The sequence below is a fragment of the Glycine max genome, chromosome 6, assembly GCF_000004515.6.
Source record: "Glycine max cultivar Williams 82 chromosome 6, Glycine_max_v4.0, whole genome shotgun sequence".
Taxonomy (NCBI): domain Eukaryota; kingdom Viridiplantae; phylum Streptophyta; class Magnoliopsida; order Fabales; family Fabaceae; genus Glycine; species Glycine max.
In genome coordinates, this window is record NC_038242.2 from 28,504,007 (window position 1) to 28,521,356 (window position 17,350).

The 17,350-nt window shown below is 37.1% G+C and overlaps 1 protein-coding gene across 1 annotated transcript in view; it reads right to left on the reverse strand.

Annotated features, from left to right (window-relative positions):
• LOC100777616 (nuclear pore complex protein NUP205) overlaps positions 1-17,350 on the reverse strand; it is a 53,932-nt gene that overhangs the window by 12,764 nt on the left and 23,818 nt on the right. The window contains exons 20-38 of the mRNA XM_006582033.4: positions 13,680-13,798; positions 13,411-13,561; positions 13,205-13,317; positions 13,038-13,119; positions 12,826-12,912; positions 12,638-12,715; positions 11,919-12,122; positions 5,703-5,795; positions 5,430-5,543; positions 4,839-5,009; positions 4,708-4,763; positions 4,522-4,594; positions 4,201-4,391; positions 3,978-4,104; positions 3,811-3,888; positions 2,989-3,153; positions 838-1,002; positions 623-760; positions 280-423 (exon numbers count right to left, since the gene is read on the reverse strand). Of these exons, the coding sequence (XP_006582096.1) occupies positions 280-423; positions 623-760; positions 838-1,002; positions 2,989-3,153; positions 3,811-3,888; positions 3,978-4,104; positions 4,201-4,391; positions 4,522-4,594; positions 4,708-4,763; positions 4,839-5,009; positions 5,430-5,543; positions 5,703-5,795; positions 11,919-12,122; positions 12,638-12,715; positions 12,826-12,912; positions 13,038-13,119; positions 13,205-13,317; positions 13,411-13,561; positions 13,680-13,798 (2,349 nt within the window). The remainder of the gene's footprint in view (positions 1-279; positions 424-622; positions 761-837; positions 1,003-2,988; positions 3,154-3,810; positions 3,889-3,977; positions 4,105-4,200; positions 4,392-4,521; positions 4,595-4,707; positions 4,764-4,838; positions 5,010-5,429; positions 5,544-5,702; positions 5,796-11,918; positions 12,123-12,637; positions 12,716-12,825; positions 12,913-13,037; positions 13,120-13,204; positions 13,318-13,410; positions 13,562-13,679; positions 13,799-17,350) is intronic.

Here is a 17,350-nt window from a genome sequence, read left to right on the forward strand (position 1 = left end):
GTAGTGTCTTTTATTTTTGTATCTGTTAGTCTGATTAAGCTAACCACAGTTTTCTTATAGTTAGTTTTCTGTTAGGAACTAACTCAAGGTTAGTTGGCAGCTACATTTGTGTAACAGTCTATATAGACAGATTTGTAACCAGTTACTCATTGGGTTGATTTTATCAATACAATCTCACTTTCGTTCTCTCTCTCTCTCTCCCTTTTCTCTGAATCTATTAAGTCAGCTAGATCCCACATCTGGTAAAAATATTTTAAATCGAGAGAAGTAAAACAATACCTTGCTAAGAATACCAACAACTAAATTGACCTGCTCTGTTCTTAGTTCATCTGCCTCGGCAATGTCTAAACGGAGAACTTGATCAAACAGTGATTGATGCCCTTTGATAAAATCGATTACTTCACGGACAATTTTATTCTTAACCTATGACAAGAGGAAGAAAGATATGTCACCATCTTCATCAATGCAACAAAAATTGGATTTCCTTTTAAACAAACTAAATTACAATTGAAATAATCATAAACCATAGGGAATCTGTTATAATGATTTGCTAGCAAGAGAGCAAGGAAAATTCATGAAAAAATATCATTTTAAAATTTTAAAGAGAAACACAAAAGCCAACCTCCAAAAAGTCAGATGTATCAACCAAGGAAGTTAGTGAAAACACTAATCTCAAGACTGGAGTAATAATCATCCGTTGTCTATCAACATCCACAGCCATATCTCTTCTAAGTCTTGTCTCAACCCACCTTAAACTTCCCTGCAGATTCTTTACCTTCAGTAAAAGTTAGCTGAAAAGAAAGTAGATGTGGCATTAACAAGGAAAAATTCCCTCACCTGTAAATTGATTGCTCTGCCAGATGCAAGATGCTCCAATATGCCCATGGAAAATAAAATCTGTGCTCCGGATTTTCCATACTTGTGACTGATTCTTAGTAGTAAAGCAAGTTCAGCCTCAAAAGTGCATGCCCTCTGCAATGAGTCCAGTGAAAGACTACCATCCTTGAACCAGACAAAATAAATAAAATCAGTATTATTGTATCCGTTGTAATTGGAGAGCCCAAGGCCTTATAAATCACACACCAAAATCCCATACTTTCAATGTCAGGCTCAGGTCCCATAGCTTGCAATTGAATCCTAACAGTGTCTTTGGCAAATCTTCAGAAAGATTGGCGTGCTGTGTTGCATGTTTCAGGCTTAGTTATCTACTTTTTAATTTCTTTTACCATTTAGTTCTTGTGGATTCCTTATCCTCTTGTATTTGTATCTCTCCCTCCTTAAAGAAAAATTCTTTGTTTATTTAAAGAAATTATCATTTGCGGGGCATGCCAGCAAACATTGAACTGAGTTACATCAGATATATCATTTGGGAGTCAAAGACATTAATTCCTTTAACTAATCTTTACTGGGTAAGTGGAATTGGAACCTATTTCAGCGACGGGAGAGTTGTGGGCTAGGGTGCTGGACTCAAAATATGGTAGGTGGAGGGGCCTAAGTGAAGGAATTAGAGCACAGGCAGAATCTATATGGTGGAGGGACCTAAAGCTTGTGGTTCAACATCCACAACATGGTGTGATAATCAACAACTCAACAATGTGGAAGGTGGGCTGTGGGGACAGGTTTAAATTTTGGGAGGATGCATGGATGGGTGGGGAAGAATCGCTGCTAGCAAGGTACCCCAGGTTGTATAGTATATCTTCACAGCAAAATCAATACATACAGCAAATGGGGGCCTTCAGAGATAATGGATGGGAGTGGGATTTCAGATGGAGGAGACCTATGTTCGATAATGAAGTAGATATGGCGGCCTCTTTCCTAAGGGAGGTCGAGTGTCTCAGGATTCAGGCTCAACAAGGTGACCAGTGGGTGTGGAAGGCAGATCCGAGTGGCCAATACACGGCCAAATCTGCCTATCGCGTTCTACGGGAGGAGGAGGCTGATGGGAACCTGGATGGGGCTTTTGAGGAACTGTGGAAGCTTAAGATTCCTCCAAAAATTTCGGTATTCGCATGGAGACTCATAAGAGATAGGCTCCCGACGAGGTCAAATTTGGGGAGGAGGCAAATTGAGGTAGACGACTCAAGGTGCCCTTTCTGCAGATCTGAGGAGGAAAGCGCAGCACACTTATTCTTTCATTGTAATAAAATATCTCCAGTTTGGTGGGAATCAATGTCATGGGTGAGTCTCACGGGGGCTTTCCCATATCAGCCAAGGCAACATTTTCTTTACCACATACATGGAGTGACAGAAGGAAAGAGGTCTAGTAGATGGAAATGGTGGTGGCTTGCATTGACTTGGACCATTTGGAAGCAAAGAAATGACATCATATTCTCCAATGGGAAGTTCAATGCTAACAGAATATTAGATGATGCAATTTTCTTGTTATGGACATGGCTCACACATTTGGAGAAGGATTTCGGTATCCATTTCAACCAATGGTCATCCAATATCAGAGCAGGATTCTCTAATAGTACAGGATAGCATACTCAAGCAAACAATTGTATTATCTTTATTTTCTCAGCATTGGTTCAAATACTGCATAGGGACCAATCCTGAGTTGTCTATTGTATTTTCTAGTACCTCTGGTACTCTTAATTAATATATTAGTATTTTGGCTGATAAAAAAAAATAATGAAAATTTATAAAATCAACTTTAAGTCTAAAACCTAAATATAATTTAAATGAACAGAAAAAATAATGGATACATTGCAAGCACCACATTCAAAAAATGAGTTGCACAGCACAACATTAATAACTACACAACAAACACACAAAGAGATGATCTCTCCAAGATTCAATGATTAGATGAATCCAGTAAACTAAAGATATCCTCAAATGAGTGAAAATGATACCATCAAAACCATAATAAACACTTTAAAAAACCATATGTTAGATCCCTTGTGCAATGGAATGAACAGTCCATGACTGTATAACCAAAAAATACAATGTTTTAAAAATAGAAGAAAAAGTTGTGAAAAAAACAAGCACCTGATTGCAAACATTGCTTATGGCTGTAAAGCAAGACCTTAAAAAACCCCTGCTTTGAAGTTGGCTCAAGAAAAAGCGCTCATGATCTATATTAATCAATGCATCAAGAACATAAAGTGATATTGTCTTTCCAGGTTCACTACCATGGGTTGCATCTTTTACGACCTACAATTTCAAATTAATTGACACTGTAAATAATCGACAAAAACATAATATTATTCATCAAAATAAAGAAACGAATAAAAATGAATCTGAAAAATTAATGACAAACAGACCATAACCTGACATTGATAGCATATGGAAGCAACTAGCCCATAATATTAAAATTCTGTTACGGAAACAACAAGCATCGATATTTCTGTAGTCCAATGTGAGGATGGAATATTAACTCAATTTAAACAGACACTTCAACTACAGAAAAAAAAAAAAACACATGACCTTACTGTATTACCTTAACATGCATGTTTGACTCGTTGTTTTTAAAGAAATAACTGTTAGCTTAATCAAGAAGAAAAGAAATGATACAGCAGATCAAATCCACTAATATTCTAATTAGTACAAAGACAATACAGCAAACAAGTTTAACAAATTTCATGCTTTATACCCCTCCCCCTCCTCAACACCTTCCATACCCCAACTAAATCAACAATTGTGAACTATTAGACAGCAATATTATTTCTGTTCAGAGAACAACCTATAATCTTCTACAGGCGGAAGCAGGACAATCCCATATTAAAAACAACAAAAGATTATTCATAAGCACATAAAAAAGAATTGAATAGTGATGCATATAAAAAAAACTTAGTAAGAGTAGCAAATAACCAGATTCAAAATGCTCTGAGCTTCTTTCCTCAAAGTTGAAAAGTTTGCACGAGCCAGTTCTGCTTGTTCTTTGTCAATCTGGGCAAAATGGAGAAGTAAATGCAATGAAGATTTAATCTGTCACCAGATTAAAATATGATTTCTGCACAAAAGTCAAGAAATTATACCTTTGGGAGATCAATATATTCATTATCTTGTTCACTGAGCAGCAAGAATTGAAGAACGGTGGTTGGAACATCAGGATCAACCACATTTTGGCAATACTGGAAATAGCTAAGAAGTAGAGCATATTGACTGTACAAAGACATGCAAAAGTAAGTTTGTCAATCAAAACTGTAATCATACAACCAGAGTGTAACATACCGTCTGAGTTCTGAATGTGTAACATACCGTCTCCTAAGAGCTTCTGAAGATTCATTTCTAAGAATTGCCATGATAAGCTTAAACAATATGGTCAGACAAGCACCATTTGATAATTGCTTCACCACAATGAGATCAAGGCATGTGATGTTATCAGAACTCAGACTGCCAGGGAACAAAAATCTTTCATCTCGCAGCTTAGCCATGCATGTCAATGCTACCTGAGGGAATTTTCATGTATGTAAACATAAATCAGTCTGTCTGGAAAGCTAACAAGTAAATACAGAACATAGATAGTTGAAGACCTCATCAATATTTCCAGACGATAAAATGATATATTGGAATATTTACCTGTGATAGTATGAATGCCATCCTCAATGAACAGTCAGGAGAAGCAGATGCACTAAGAGACACATCAAGGACCCTGCCAATGCAATTTAACAGTTACATAAATAGCATCAGTAATGATAATATCCACGATGACAAGAAGTTACTGCTTTTATGCTTTTTCATTAATGAAGAAGTTTGGAAACTCACTGAAAAAGAATTTCAGATCGATCTTCAAGCATTGTTAATCTTCTAGAAGCAGACACCTTTACAAAATAGTACAAAGTTAGAGAATATATATACATTAAAATGTAAGTATATGGGGAAAAATAGATCCGTACCTCAACAATCTGAGACCAAGCAGTCAACATATGAAGTTGTGCAGCTTGTTCCTCAAGATTTTTATTGTATTTCCAACCCCATCTCAGCAACTGTTGAATTGTCTCACGAACATTATTAAGTTCAACTTCACTGCCAAGGTTACTTGCCTGGGCATATGCTGAATTATATTTCTGCAACGAGAAAATAGATTAAATTTTATACATAATACATTAAATGTAAAGCTACAATCCCAGTAATAAAGATACAAAAGAATATCTTCAATACCAAATTATTAATATTTAGAGTAAATTACCCTAACCACCCAAGATTTTGTGAACTAGACAAACACTGCCTGATTTTTTAACCATTACAGTAACCTCCCTTGTAGGGGGTGTTAGTATAATATATAAGAGTGTCAGTGTAATGTTTTCAAACATTAAGAGAGTGTTAGTGCAGCATATAACTATAAGGGGTTGTCATTGTAATGTTTTCAAACATAAAGGGGAGTTAGTGTAGGAATAGAAAAAAAGAGTGGAGTTATGTCTAATTTGAAAAAAGCTTATGGAGTGCAAGTGTAACTTGTTCTAATATTTAATAATAAGTGGACCAACCTGCCAAAGTTTGTCATGGAAAGAAGCAAGGTCAATTAGCCGATCACCTCTCTCGGAATAATAGTACACACCACCCTTTCCGGAATTTCCCGGATTTCCAAGTATGTCTTCTGCCTAAAATAATGTCCACCCAAAAACACATAGGAACAAGAAGAAATTAGTCAAGGACTTATATTCGATACTTAAAATAGGTCATTTCTGTAAAATGAGAATGAAAGACAGACAAACAAGGAAATAAATATAGATCTAATGTTTTAAGGATTAGTATCTCACCGGCAAGTCATATTTCATACCAGCCACAATATTTGAGAGCTGAGTAGTGGAATCTGGACATCTAAACTGAATGATTTCAAGCAATTCTAATACCTGAATTTCATAGAAAAATGTTGAATTTAACAGGAGAGGAATAGATGGAGTTAGAAATGGCAAAAAGTATAATTGACAGAGATTTTGAATGATAATGATCTCTTATTCAGTACAATACAGAAAGCAAAATATCCATAGATATACTTTGTAGAGACTAAGTGGGGACTATTTACAAGGCTAAGAGTAAATGAGTGCAGCTTACTAAATACTAATTCCTATGAATACTAAGTGCATTTTATAATGTGACTGTGATTGTGTGATACATGAATTCACCATTTATACCAATTCTGCGATGGGTTTGGATCAAATGTGAATTACAGCTCAAGATGTGGGTGGTGGATAGCCTTAACTAATTCTATATGGCAGCATAGGAATCAATTGATTTTCCAAGGAAAACCTTTTGATCCCTATAAAGTCATGGACCATGCTATTTTCTTAGCTTGGTCATGGTTAAAGGCTTATGATAAAGATTTCAGTATTAACTTCCATCACTGGTCTTCTAATATATCTACTTTTGTTGCCTAGATGGGTTTGGGTCTGAATGTTTTCTGTTGAGTATGTGTATTGTTTTGGAGGGTAGCACTCTGGTGCCTTGTAATTCTACTATTTGGTACCTCTGGTACTGATTTACCTATTAATGATATATATATTTTCAGCCTTCCCAAAAAAAAAAAATGAATCACTATTGCCCAAGTTTATTAAGTACTACCATTTCCAACACTCCCCTCAAGTTAAAGCTTACAAAGCTTTAAACTTGTTACAAGTAAACCCTTTTCTTGGTAACAATACTGGTCCCACCAACTGCAACAGTATATAGCGACATTGTTGGGTGTGGCTGTAACACTACCTGAATCCAAAACAATACCCCTTATTCCTCCAAATCAGTGTGCTTAAATGGCGGCCATGGCGGAGTTGCGTAGCGGATTTCTGAAAAAACACCACCGAATAGCGGTGGCGTGGCGGGTTAAAGATGGTGGCGCCATGGCGGATGTGGCGGCGAGGCGGAAAATGGCGAAATTTGTTTTTTTTTGTCCGTGATAGGAGTTGGGCTGACCCGACCCAACCCTACCCGGTAACTTAATGAAAACCACGACCCCCCCCCTACCTTTCAGAAAGCAGCTGCAACCCCTCGAAGCTCCAACACACAGCGCGACCTCGGAACCTACCACCACCCCTGCAACCAGCCACAACAGCAGCCACGCGTAACCCGCTGCACACAGCAGCCAGCAGCGACGACCCACGATGTGAACGACGGACGAGCACGGCAGCGACGACCCACGGCTCGAACGGCGACGACGAGCACGGAGAAGACGACCCCAACCCACACGCAAAACCGTGACTTATACTGGTGGGCAAAGCTTTTTTTTTTGGTTTTGTTTTTGCTGCTTGACACCCCTTTTACTGTCTACAGCTTTTTTTTGCATATTTCTATTTGACACACCCCTTTTACTTTCGACAGTCCCATTTTTAATTTTTTTTTTCTATTTGACACCACAATTTTTATTTTTTTTGTTCAGTCCTCTTTTAAATGGCTAAACCATAATCCGATGCTGCTACTGCAAGTGCAACGAGGAAAAATAAGGTAGACCCAGGCTGGAAATATTGTCATTCACTGGTGGAAGGAGATACAAACACCATTGTTTGTAATTTCTGTGGAAAAATCACAAAGGGAAGAATAACCAGAGCCTAACAACACCTGATTGGGAAGTCGGGTAACGTTGCAGCTTGCAAGAAAACTCCACCAAATGTAGTCGAAGAGTTGAAGGAATATATGGCTACGAAAAAAAGTGGGACCACTTACAGTACTTCTGGAAGTGGTAATATGGCAAATATAAGAGATTTTGAATTTGGTGAACCAATTGGATGTGATGGAAGTGAAGAAGATGAGTTTGCGGACTCTTGTAATGTTGTTGCAAGTGCAAAGACAAAGTGTGGAACTAAAAAAGGACCAATGGACAAATTTTGTAAGAATCCAGAAAATGCAATCCATTGGAGAAAAATGAAGATGTTGAGGCAAATGAACATTAGAGAGTCAATGGATAAGAATGAAGTATTGAAGGTGCATCAACATATTGCTTGTTTTTGGTATCAAGCAGGTTTGTCATTCAACCTCATTAAATTGAAAAGCTTTGAGAATATGGTTGCAGCCATTGGTCAATATGGGCCACATTTGTCCATTCCTAGCTATCATGACATCAGAGTTCCACTCCTCAAGAAGGAAGTTGAATATACTGAAAATTTGATGAAAGGTCATAGGGAGCAATGGGTCAAGTATGATTGTACTATTATGTCTGATGCATGGACTGATCGGAAACAAAGATGCATCATTAATTTTTTGATTAACTCTCAAGCTGGTACCATGTTTTTGAAGTTTGTTGATGGCTTTGATTTTGTAAAGACAGGTGAAAAACTTTTTGAGTTGCTTGATGCAATTGTGGAGGAGTTGGAGAAGAGAATGTTGTTCAAGTTGTAACCGATAATGGGAGCAACTATGTTTTAGCGGGTAAGTTGTTGGAGGAGAAAAGGAAACATATTTATTGGACTCCTTGTGCAGCTCATTGTATTGATTTAATGCTTGAAGATATTGGGAAGCTTCCCTTGATAAGGAAGACAATTAGAAGGGCAGTTAATCTAGTTGGGTTTATCTATGCCCATTCTAGTACCTTAAGTTTGTTGAGAAATTTTACAAACAAGAGGGAATTGGTGAGACATGCTCTTACTAGATTTGCCACTTCTTATCTAACCTTGGAAAGGCTCCACAAAGAGAAAGCAAATATTAGAAAGATGTTTACTTCTGATCAAGGTTATCAAACTCGAGAGTTTATGCAAACTCGTGAGAGTTCCATAAACTCGACTCGTAACTCAACTCGTACACTCGTAAGAGTCTACTTCATTAAAAATAATAACAAAATATCTATAAATAACATACTAATTAAACATTTCAGTAATATAATAAAGCAAAATAATAAATCATAAAGTTCAGAATATTTAATTAACTAAGTTTAGTAATAATACATCACTACTAGATAATAACTTGCAGAGTTTATAATAGTGGTAGATCACTCTCATCGAGGGTTTGATGTTATCAGAGAATAAATGTTTGATATTATTAAAGGTAGGAATTTTGTATTTGAGAATAATACACTAAATGAAGATATGTTGAATGCTACAAAGAGAAAACAATAAAAAATGACTTACATTTTGGTCTAATTTTTTTAACTTGCTAACTCGTTGACTCGGTGATAAACTCGAGAGTCTATCGAGTTTACTTAAAGTTTATAGAGTTTTCCTAGAGTCTACTAAAAAAAGAGTTTACTCAAGAGTTAACTCACAGAGGACAAGTGGACTCGTAAACTCGTAAGAGTTAGTGAGTTAATTCGAGAGTTTGATAACCATGCTTCTGATGAATGGACCTTGAACAAGCTATCTAAGGAGCCTAAGGGAAAAGAAGCTACAAAGGTAGTTCTCATGCCTTCTTTTTGGAATAGTGTGGTTTACACTCTTAAAGTCATGGCTCCACTTGAAAGTGTTTCGTCTTGTGGATGGTGAAAAGAAATCAGCCATGGGCTATATTTATGAAGCAATGGACAAGGCAAAAGAAACAATTATCAAGTCTTTTAACAGCAATGAAAGCAAGTACAAAGATGTATTTGCAATCATTGATAAAAGATGGAATTGTCAGCTTCATAGGCCATTGCATGCAGCTGCCCACTTCTTAAATCCAGAGTTCTTTTATGACAACACTGACTTGGAGTTTGATTTTGAGGTCACAAATGGTTTGTTTGAGTGCATTAAGAAGTTGATTCCACAATTTAATGTGCAACAGAAAATTCTAACCGAGTTGCATCTTTACAAGATTGGTGTTGAACACTTTGGTTCTGACTTTGCAATGGCTCAAAGGAAAACTCATTCTCCTAGTAAGAAACTTTTACCATATGACAAATACAAATACCATACTATTTTTTAATGTATTAGTGTTATAATTCAGAATTCTAACTTTGAAGTTATGCTCTTGGTTGGTAATTGGTATTGCAGCATATTGGTGGCGAATGTTTGGGTCACAAACTCCAAATTTGCAGAAGCTAGCAATTAAAATTTTGAGTTTGACTTGCAGTGCTTCAAGATGTGAAAGAAATTGGAGTGTGTTTGAGCAAGTAATTGTGACAAAACTCTAACTATACTTTTTAATTTTATTTAATTTTGATGATCAAGTTTTATTTGGAGTATATTTGAGATTGAAATCAACATTTATTTGTTATGTTGTAGATTCATTCCAAAAAAAGAAATAGGCTTGAGCACAAGAGGTTGCATGATTTGGTGTTTGTCAAATACAACCAACAATTGAAGCAAAGATATAATGCAAGAGATGAAATTGATCCAATTTCTCTTAATGATATTGATGTGTGCAATGAATGGCTTGTGGGAGAGATGGATCAAGATGATGATAATGATGCTGGAAATGATTTGGTATTTGAAGATGATGATGCTCTAAATTGGGCAACTGTGTATCAGGCTTCGGGGGTTGGAGAGTGTAGGATGTATACTAGGCGGAAAAAGCAAAAAACAAGTGTTGCTGCTGCCCAAACTTCTAAAAAACAGGCAATGGTTGTTGGATCTTCATCAAGGAAGCAAAAAGCAGTCCAAGAAAATGATGAGGATCTAGATTTTGAGGAAATATTGATGTTGAATCTGAAGAAGAAGAAGTCATGGTCAATTTTGAGGCGTCTGATGGGGAAGAAGGAGAGGGAGATGCTCCATTAGCATATGATAACAACGAAGATGATTATGTTGGGATTAGAGAAGATGATTAGAGCCTCAACCTTCACTTTGCACTTTGCATTATATTTTTATCATTTTCTTATTTTGAACTCTTTAATGAGTTTATTTGGTGTTGGTACTTAATTATTGTATGAACTCATGAAACTTTCTTAGTTTATTAGAATGCAATCCTTTGTTTGTTTCAATTTCAATGAGTTTATATATATGTTTTTTTTTTGTCCGCCATGACATCCGCCATTTTCCGCTACGCCATCCGCCATATTTTTATAGCGGATTTTTGACTTTCCGCCATGAACCGCCATCCGCCATTAACAACATTGTTCCTAATAGGACAGACTTTGCACATCCTTAGAGGAGCCTTTGTTATTCTTCTCGGAAATATTCCCAGGTTTAGGGGCTTTGTTCCTTCTCGGAAATATCCCCAGGTTTAGGGGCTTTGTTCCCTCCTCCTTGCTGTGACTGATTTGATTGAACTGCGAAAGTTCCAGAAGTAATCAATTCCCTAATCACAAGGTTAATAGAAGGTGATGGACTCCAAGATCATCGTTCTTCCTGACGATTTGAAAAACTTCTTAGCACAATTGCTCTTGTCAATTTCTCTTCTATCATCTGCGCAACAGAGATCCTCTTGTACTGATTGAAAGGTAAGAGTTCCAGCAACTCTAACCTGATTTCTTCCTTCTGTGCCCCAAGAAATTGGCCCATATATTGATTGTGAGCTATGGGAGGGATATGAGTAGCATTCCAAACTCTACCATACTCATCTACAATACCCTCCTAATAAATTTTACAATGGTTATCAAGGATCTAACATAGCCCTCCCTATTTTCTATATCTCAAACAACAACAACGCCTTATCCCACTAGGTGGGGTCGGCTACATGGATCAACTTCCGCCATAATGTTCTATCAAGTACCATACTTCTATCCAAACCATTAAAAACAAAAACCTATCCATCTGCATCCCTCACATGTGCATTCAACTAAGTGATCAGCCAAAATGTTTCAATTTTCCTTTTTTAAACCCCACTCATTCATCATTTAACCCTCATTATTTTTCTCACAACTTATGCGATAATTGACAAAAAAAATTATTTTCAGGAATGTGTCAACATGATTCCATCCTCCTGCCCCCTCCCCAACACACAAAAGTTAGCACATGAGCTAACAGCCATAACCAAAGCAATCCAACAAAAAGGTTTGCAGATATACTAGCAATTTTACCAACCAGTTCCCTCATTGATGGCAGTGAATTGTAACGAACATTAAAAAACCCAAGATATGCATGTGATATGTAAGTAAACAATATCAAAGGAACCATGAAACAATTAATGACTATCAGTACCTTACTCTTGCTGACAGTTCTTATAGCAGCATTTTCAGAAGTATCATGAAGCAAAAATGGAGGCATGGCCTGGCCCCCACCAATGTCATTAAGACCATGGGCAAAAAGATAAGAAAGGATTGTCTGACATGCTTCTCTATGATTGGAGCTCCTAACATCACCAGCATGTAGTTCAACCGCTAAAAGTTTCAAAAGCCATGCTCTCTGAGAAAGCAAGGGAACAAAAACCTATATTAAACCCAACCTCATTGCATACTGTATACTGCATAGTTTGAAAGTAATACACCAATCCTATTCCTTCCCAGAAATTGACAGCATTGAGACAAAAATGTTAAATACAGACATAAATAACGTAAACATGAAACACTACATGCATAAGACGTTTAATGAAGAACCATTGGAGATAATTTTTATGCACTTCTACACTTTAAAAGATCTGAAAATAAAAAACAATGAAAATAATTATAGTTTGAATTTGGAACGCTGTTTACTTGTTATTGTTATCAATAACAAAATATCAAACTTAAGGATTATATTTCAACATGCTGACTAGGTGCCCCACTAGTTTTAATAGAATTGGTATTAACTATCAAACATAATTTTGAAAGAACCACTCACTTATCATTCTGATTACACTACAGCCCCTTTTGTTTTGAACTTTAGACCTTTTATAAGTAAAGGTTGAGATGGTTTAGAAGGAGAAAGTAGGGAAAAGCAACCTGATGAAGGGAACTGTTTCGAAGTGACTGGTTGCTATTTCGTTTAGGAAGTGGGGCAATACCAATTGTATCAAGGTGCTGCATTTTAGCAAGGAAAAGAGTTTGAGAGATATATCAATTCATTGAATTATATAATTATAAACAACTAAAAGTAGAAAAGGTGCTCAAATAAATCAAAAACTGTTTACCTTAACAAAGAATAGGTACTTTTTATTTGACAACAGATCCATTGTTGGTCCACTTGTTAGTGGATCTACACACAATTCATAAAGCAGCTGCATCAAGCAAAAAGTCAAGATTCCTTTTAGAAAAAGCATAAATGACTGGGCAAAATACAAAAAATCTAACTCTCTTTACTATATTGCATACATAGGTTAGCAGTAGATCAAAAATGTCTGACCTGAAAACCAAATTCATGAAGTAATGCATTTACACCAGGCTTCAAAAGCTTTTCCAGGATATCAAGAATAACCTTCATGCAACTGTAGAATGCAGATAACATTATAAGGGCACAGTTGTATTTTCAAGAATCAAGATATTAAGCACCATCAAATAATAGACAAAAACCTGTAATAAAATTTAGGCTGTAAAACTGTCCGCTCAATAGGTGTGTCTAGATCAAATTTAAGCAGTAAATGAGTGATATTAGGGGCTGGCCGGCTGATATTGTCAATTAGAAGCTGAAAGCATATAGAAGGAGATGTAAATACAATCTTAGGAAGATTATACACAAGAAGAAACAAAATGAAAAGGTGACAAGAATGAAGACAAACTTGCATAATAAGAATGCCTGGATCATCATTGTTATTTTCAAGATTCTGAAGCTCTTCTGACCGTAACTCAAGGCAGGCTGCATAATCTTCTATCAAGCTGTTTGATGCATTAGATTTTAGCAATAGTTGAACAAGCCCAACCATGCGAGAGCTGTCACTCAATGAAAAAAAATATATATATCAAATACAGATTGAGCATGATATTCATCAGTTAGAAGAACATATCAATTTACAAATTGAGGATAAAAAATGGAAAGGAATTAAAATGCCTTAAAATACTCATGATTTTGATGGAGGATTGCTGAACTTTTGGCTGAAAATCATATCTGACATACTCCAACAGGGCCACTATTTGATTATGATCATGGGAGAGTATAATATCTAATGGCTGCAAGTAGATCATCGATAAAGGTCAGTACATCAATAAATAATTATCCAATGCTATAAAATATTAACTAATTAAACTACGATGCTACACACACAACCTGTACCAATAGCAAAGATGTTTGGTTTCCATCAGAACACAATAAAGAATTAATTTAACAGTATACTATAACGCACCATTGCTACTACAGTTACTATATCAGTATCTACAAAATAGCATCACTATCATGGACCAATATCCCAACGAAAACCCTTAGAAAGCTACTAAGGCCAGAAAATGAATATTAACAATTCAATAGAGAAGTTGGTGTTTAAATATGAGCTGGGTTTGGAGAGCTGAATCTACTGGGATTATCTCGACTAAATCTGCATACCAAGTTATTAAATCTGAGCTGGATGATGAAGGTCAGCACCTGGGATTCAAGAAACTTTGGGAGATCAAAGTCCCTCCTAAAGCCCTATCTTTTGTTTGGAGGTTATTATGGGATAGACTTCCCCCGAAGGACAATTTGATCAAGAGGCAAATTCAGGTTGAAAATGATCTATGTCCCTTCTGCCATAGTCAATCTGAAACCGCATCCCACTTGTTTTTCACTTGTGGCAAAATTATGCCTTTGTGGTGGGAATTCCTATCTTGGGTAAAGGAAGACAAGGTGTTTCACTGCAGGCCAATGGATAATTTTCTGCAGCATTATTCCTCAGCAGCATCAAAGGTTTCTAACACAAGAAGGACAATGTGGTGGATAGCAGTTACAAATTCAATTTGGAGGCTCAGGAATGATATCATTTTCCAGAATCAAACCTTTGATATCACTAGGCTGACAGATAGCACTCTGTTCCTATTATGGACTTGGTTGAGGGGTTGGGAAAGGAATTTCCAGATTCCTTATTACTGTTGGTCTTCAAATATGTCTATAGCTTTTAGCTAAAGTTTTTGTTAGTAGGGTATTCAATTGTGTAGGGTGCTGTATCTCCTGATCTCTCAGGACTCCCATTTGTATTATGTAGTACCTCTGGTACTTTTATTCTATATTATAAATTATCTTTGCCTTCCAAAAAAAAAACAATTCAATAGAGAAATGCTAAATCATGTACATATATGGGGCACCTGATTTCCTTGTCTTAGAATGTGGGTTTTGGCCTAACTCAACCCCAAAAAAGCTAGCTCATAGGATGAGGGTTGCCCCCACTTATATACTCTAACTTGGCACTATCTCTAGCCGATGTGGGACTTGGGCTTTTCCCAATCCACCCCTTCACGCCCAGCACTTTTGGGCTCAGTGCGTGGATAATACCTTGACAATGGCTCCATACAATATTATCAGTAAACAATAAACTTTTTTGGAAAATCAAAAAGAAGACGATGAAACAAGAAACTTCATATCTATCTAATATCTGTACACACATGCAACTCAAATATATGTGCATGTGTAATGTATAACGTTGAAAATGAAAGCATATTGTGGTTAAGAAGCTGTTCTTACAGCAACATATCTCATTAACCATCTACTCTCTAGAGTTTAGGAATTATGAGTCCTTTGGATGTTCTTTCCTCTTTCTATCACAACTGTTGAGAATCAGAAATCAATAACACATACTGTATATTGATTTGATAGGGTTTGATTAAGACGAAGCATATCTGATTTAGAGGAAACCTAATCTCCTCTGATTATGTGTAATTATTATCAGTCTATATAAACCAGCACCATAATGTCATTTAGACATGCGGTTTCAGCCTAATATGTCTCTAATTCCTATTGTTTTTTGTTTGTGAAACTCAGATTCCTATTATTCAACAACAACTTTCCTCCAACTAATAGTCTTGCACCACAAGTCATTGGGTGTGTCTCATTTGTTCATATCCATTAGTTCTTTCCTCTTTCTATCACAGAAATTATGGCTAGGAATGATTACAAAAATTTGAGGTGAAGAATGCTTTCTTATATTGAGAACTTGAGGAAATCTATTTGGAGGTCCCACAAGGATATGGAAAACATGTCGCTCATAATTTTGTTTGTAGGTTGAAAAAGCCATTACATGGGTTGTGAAACAAACAATCACCCCCAAAATGATTTGGAAGGTTCATGAAGTTCTAGCAGGCTTATGGTACAAAGCAAAGTAATGAAGATCAACATTGTTCATAAACACTCAACTTCAAGGAGAGTAATAATGTTTTAGTATATGTAGATGAAATCATTATGACTAGAAGTGATTGGAAGGAACGAGTCTTGAGTCAGCATTTAGAAAGGGAGTTTGAAATAAAAGCTCTTTGGAGGCTGAAATAATTTTTGGGAATTGCGATGGCCCACTCAATTAAAGGTATTTTCATATCTTAACAAAAATATAACAAAGCTTTGCTCCCAGAACAGGTAAGGCAGCTTGTAAGCCTATGATTTTTCAAATAGACCAGAACCAGAAGTTGCGTGCAATGGTGAATAAGAGCACACAGAAAGAGCCATGATAAGAGAGAAATAAAGTGAGAGAGAGTGAGTGGGGGTGGGAGAGAGTTAGGAACAGGAAAGAGAGAAAAGTGAGAGACACTGAGAGAGAGAGACGGGATCCCCATCGGTACCAGACTTGGAATGGAAACGGACGACAACATGTTTGAGCCAACTGGAGGGATCGGACTGAGATAACCTCCTTCTGTTTCACACGCTTCACTGACGACGTAACGGAGAAGGATTTGTGGAAACATTTCAAGAAGTGGGGAGATGTCAGGGAGGTATTCATAGCCAAACAAAGAAACAGGAATGGTAGGAGATACGGCTTCGTCAGATTCAAAGGTGTAGAAGATGAATACCTCCTTGAGAGACAATTGTACAATGTCATCATTGAAGGATTGAAGTTATATGTCAACCTCCCACGATACGAGAGACTGCGGGGAGGACAGGTGAAGTTAGAAGAGAAAAAGCAGGAGCAAGGGCATGGCAATAAGAACGAGGACCACCGCCATATCCAAAGAGGAGAACGAATAAAACAATCATCTTACGCGGAGGCAGTAACGGGGAAGGCAAGGATGGCTAATGGCGAAGGTGGGATGTCGTCAATATACTTAGAGCCCACAGATGAAATGCGGAAGTGGTTGAGTGAGGCATGCATTGGAAGATTGACGAAACCGGCAAGCTTCAATAACGCAGAAGACGAGCTGAGATGGGACTATGGAATGGATATTTCAGCCAAGTACCTGGGGGATGATATGGTCCTCATATTCGGACTGAATGAAGAACGAGCTGAATGCTTACTGACTGAAGTATCCCATAACACGCTTCCAATGTTCTATTCGCTGCAGCCGAGCCTGCACCCAGGACATAGGATGGTATGGGTACAGTGTTGGGGAATTCCAGCTCTAGCTTGGGAAGCGCAATCCATCAAGAAGATAGTGGGTGTAATGGGGGAGTTAGTGGAGATGAACGAAGACACTGAGGAACGACGGCGGATGGATAGGGCGCGAGTGCTTATCAAGACACCATGGAAGCCACGTATCCAGCACACCGTCAAGGTGCATATCGACTCTGAGATGTTCGAAGTGAGAATTTTAGAAGAAAGCGGACCAAAC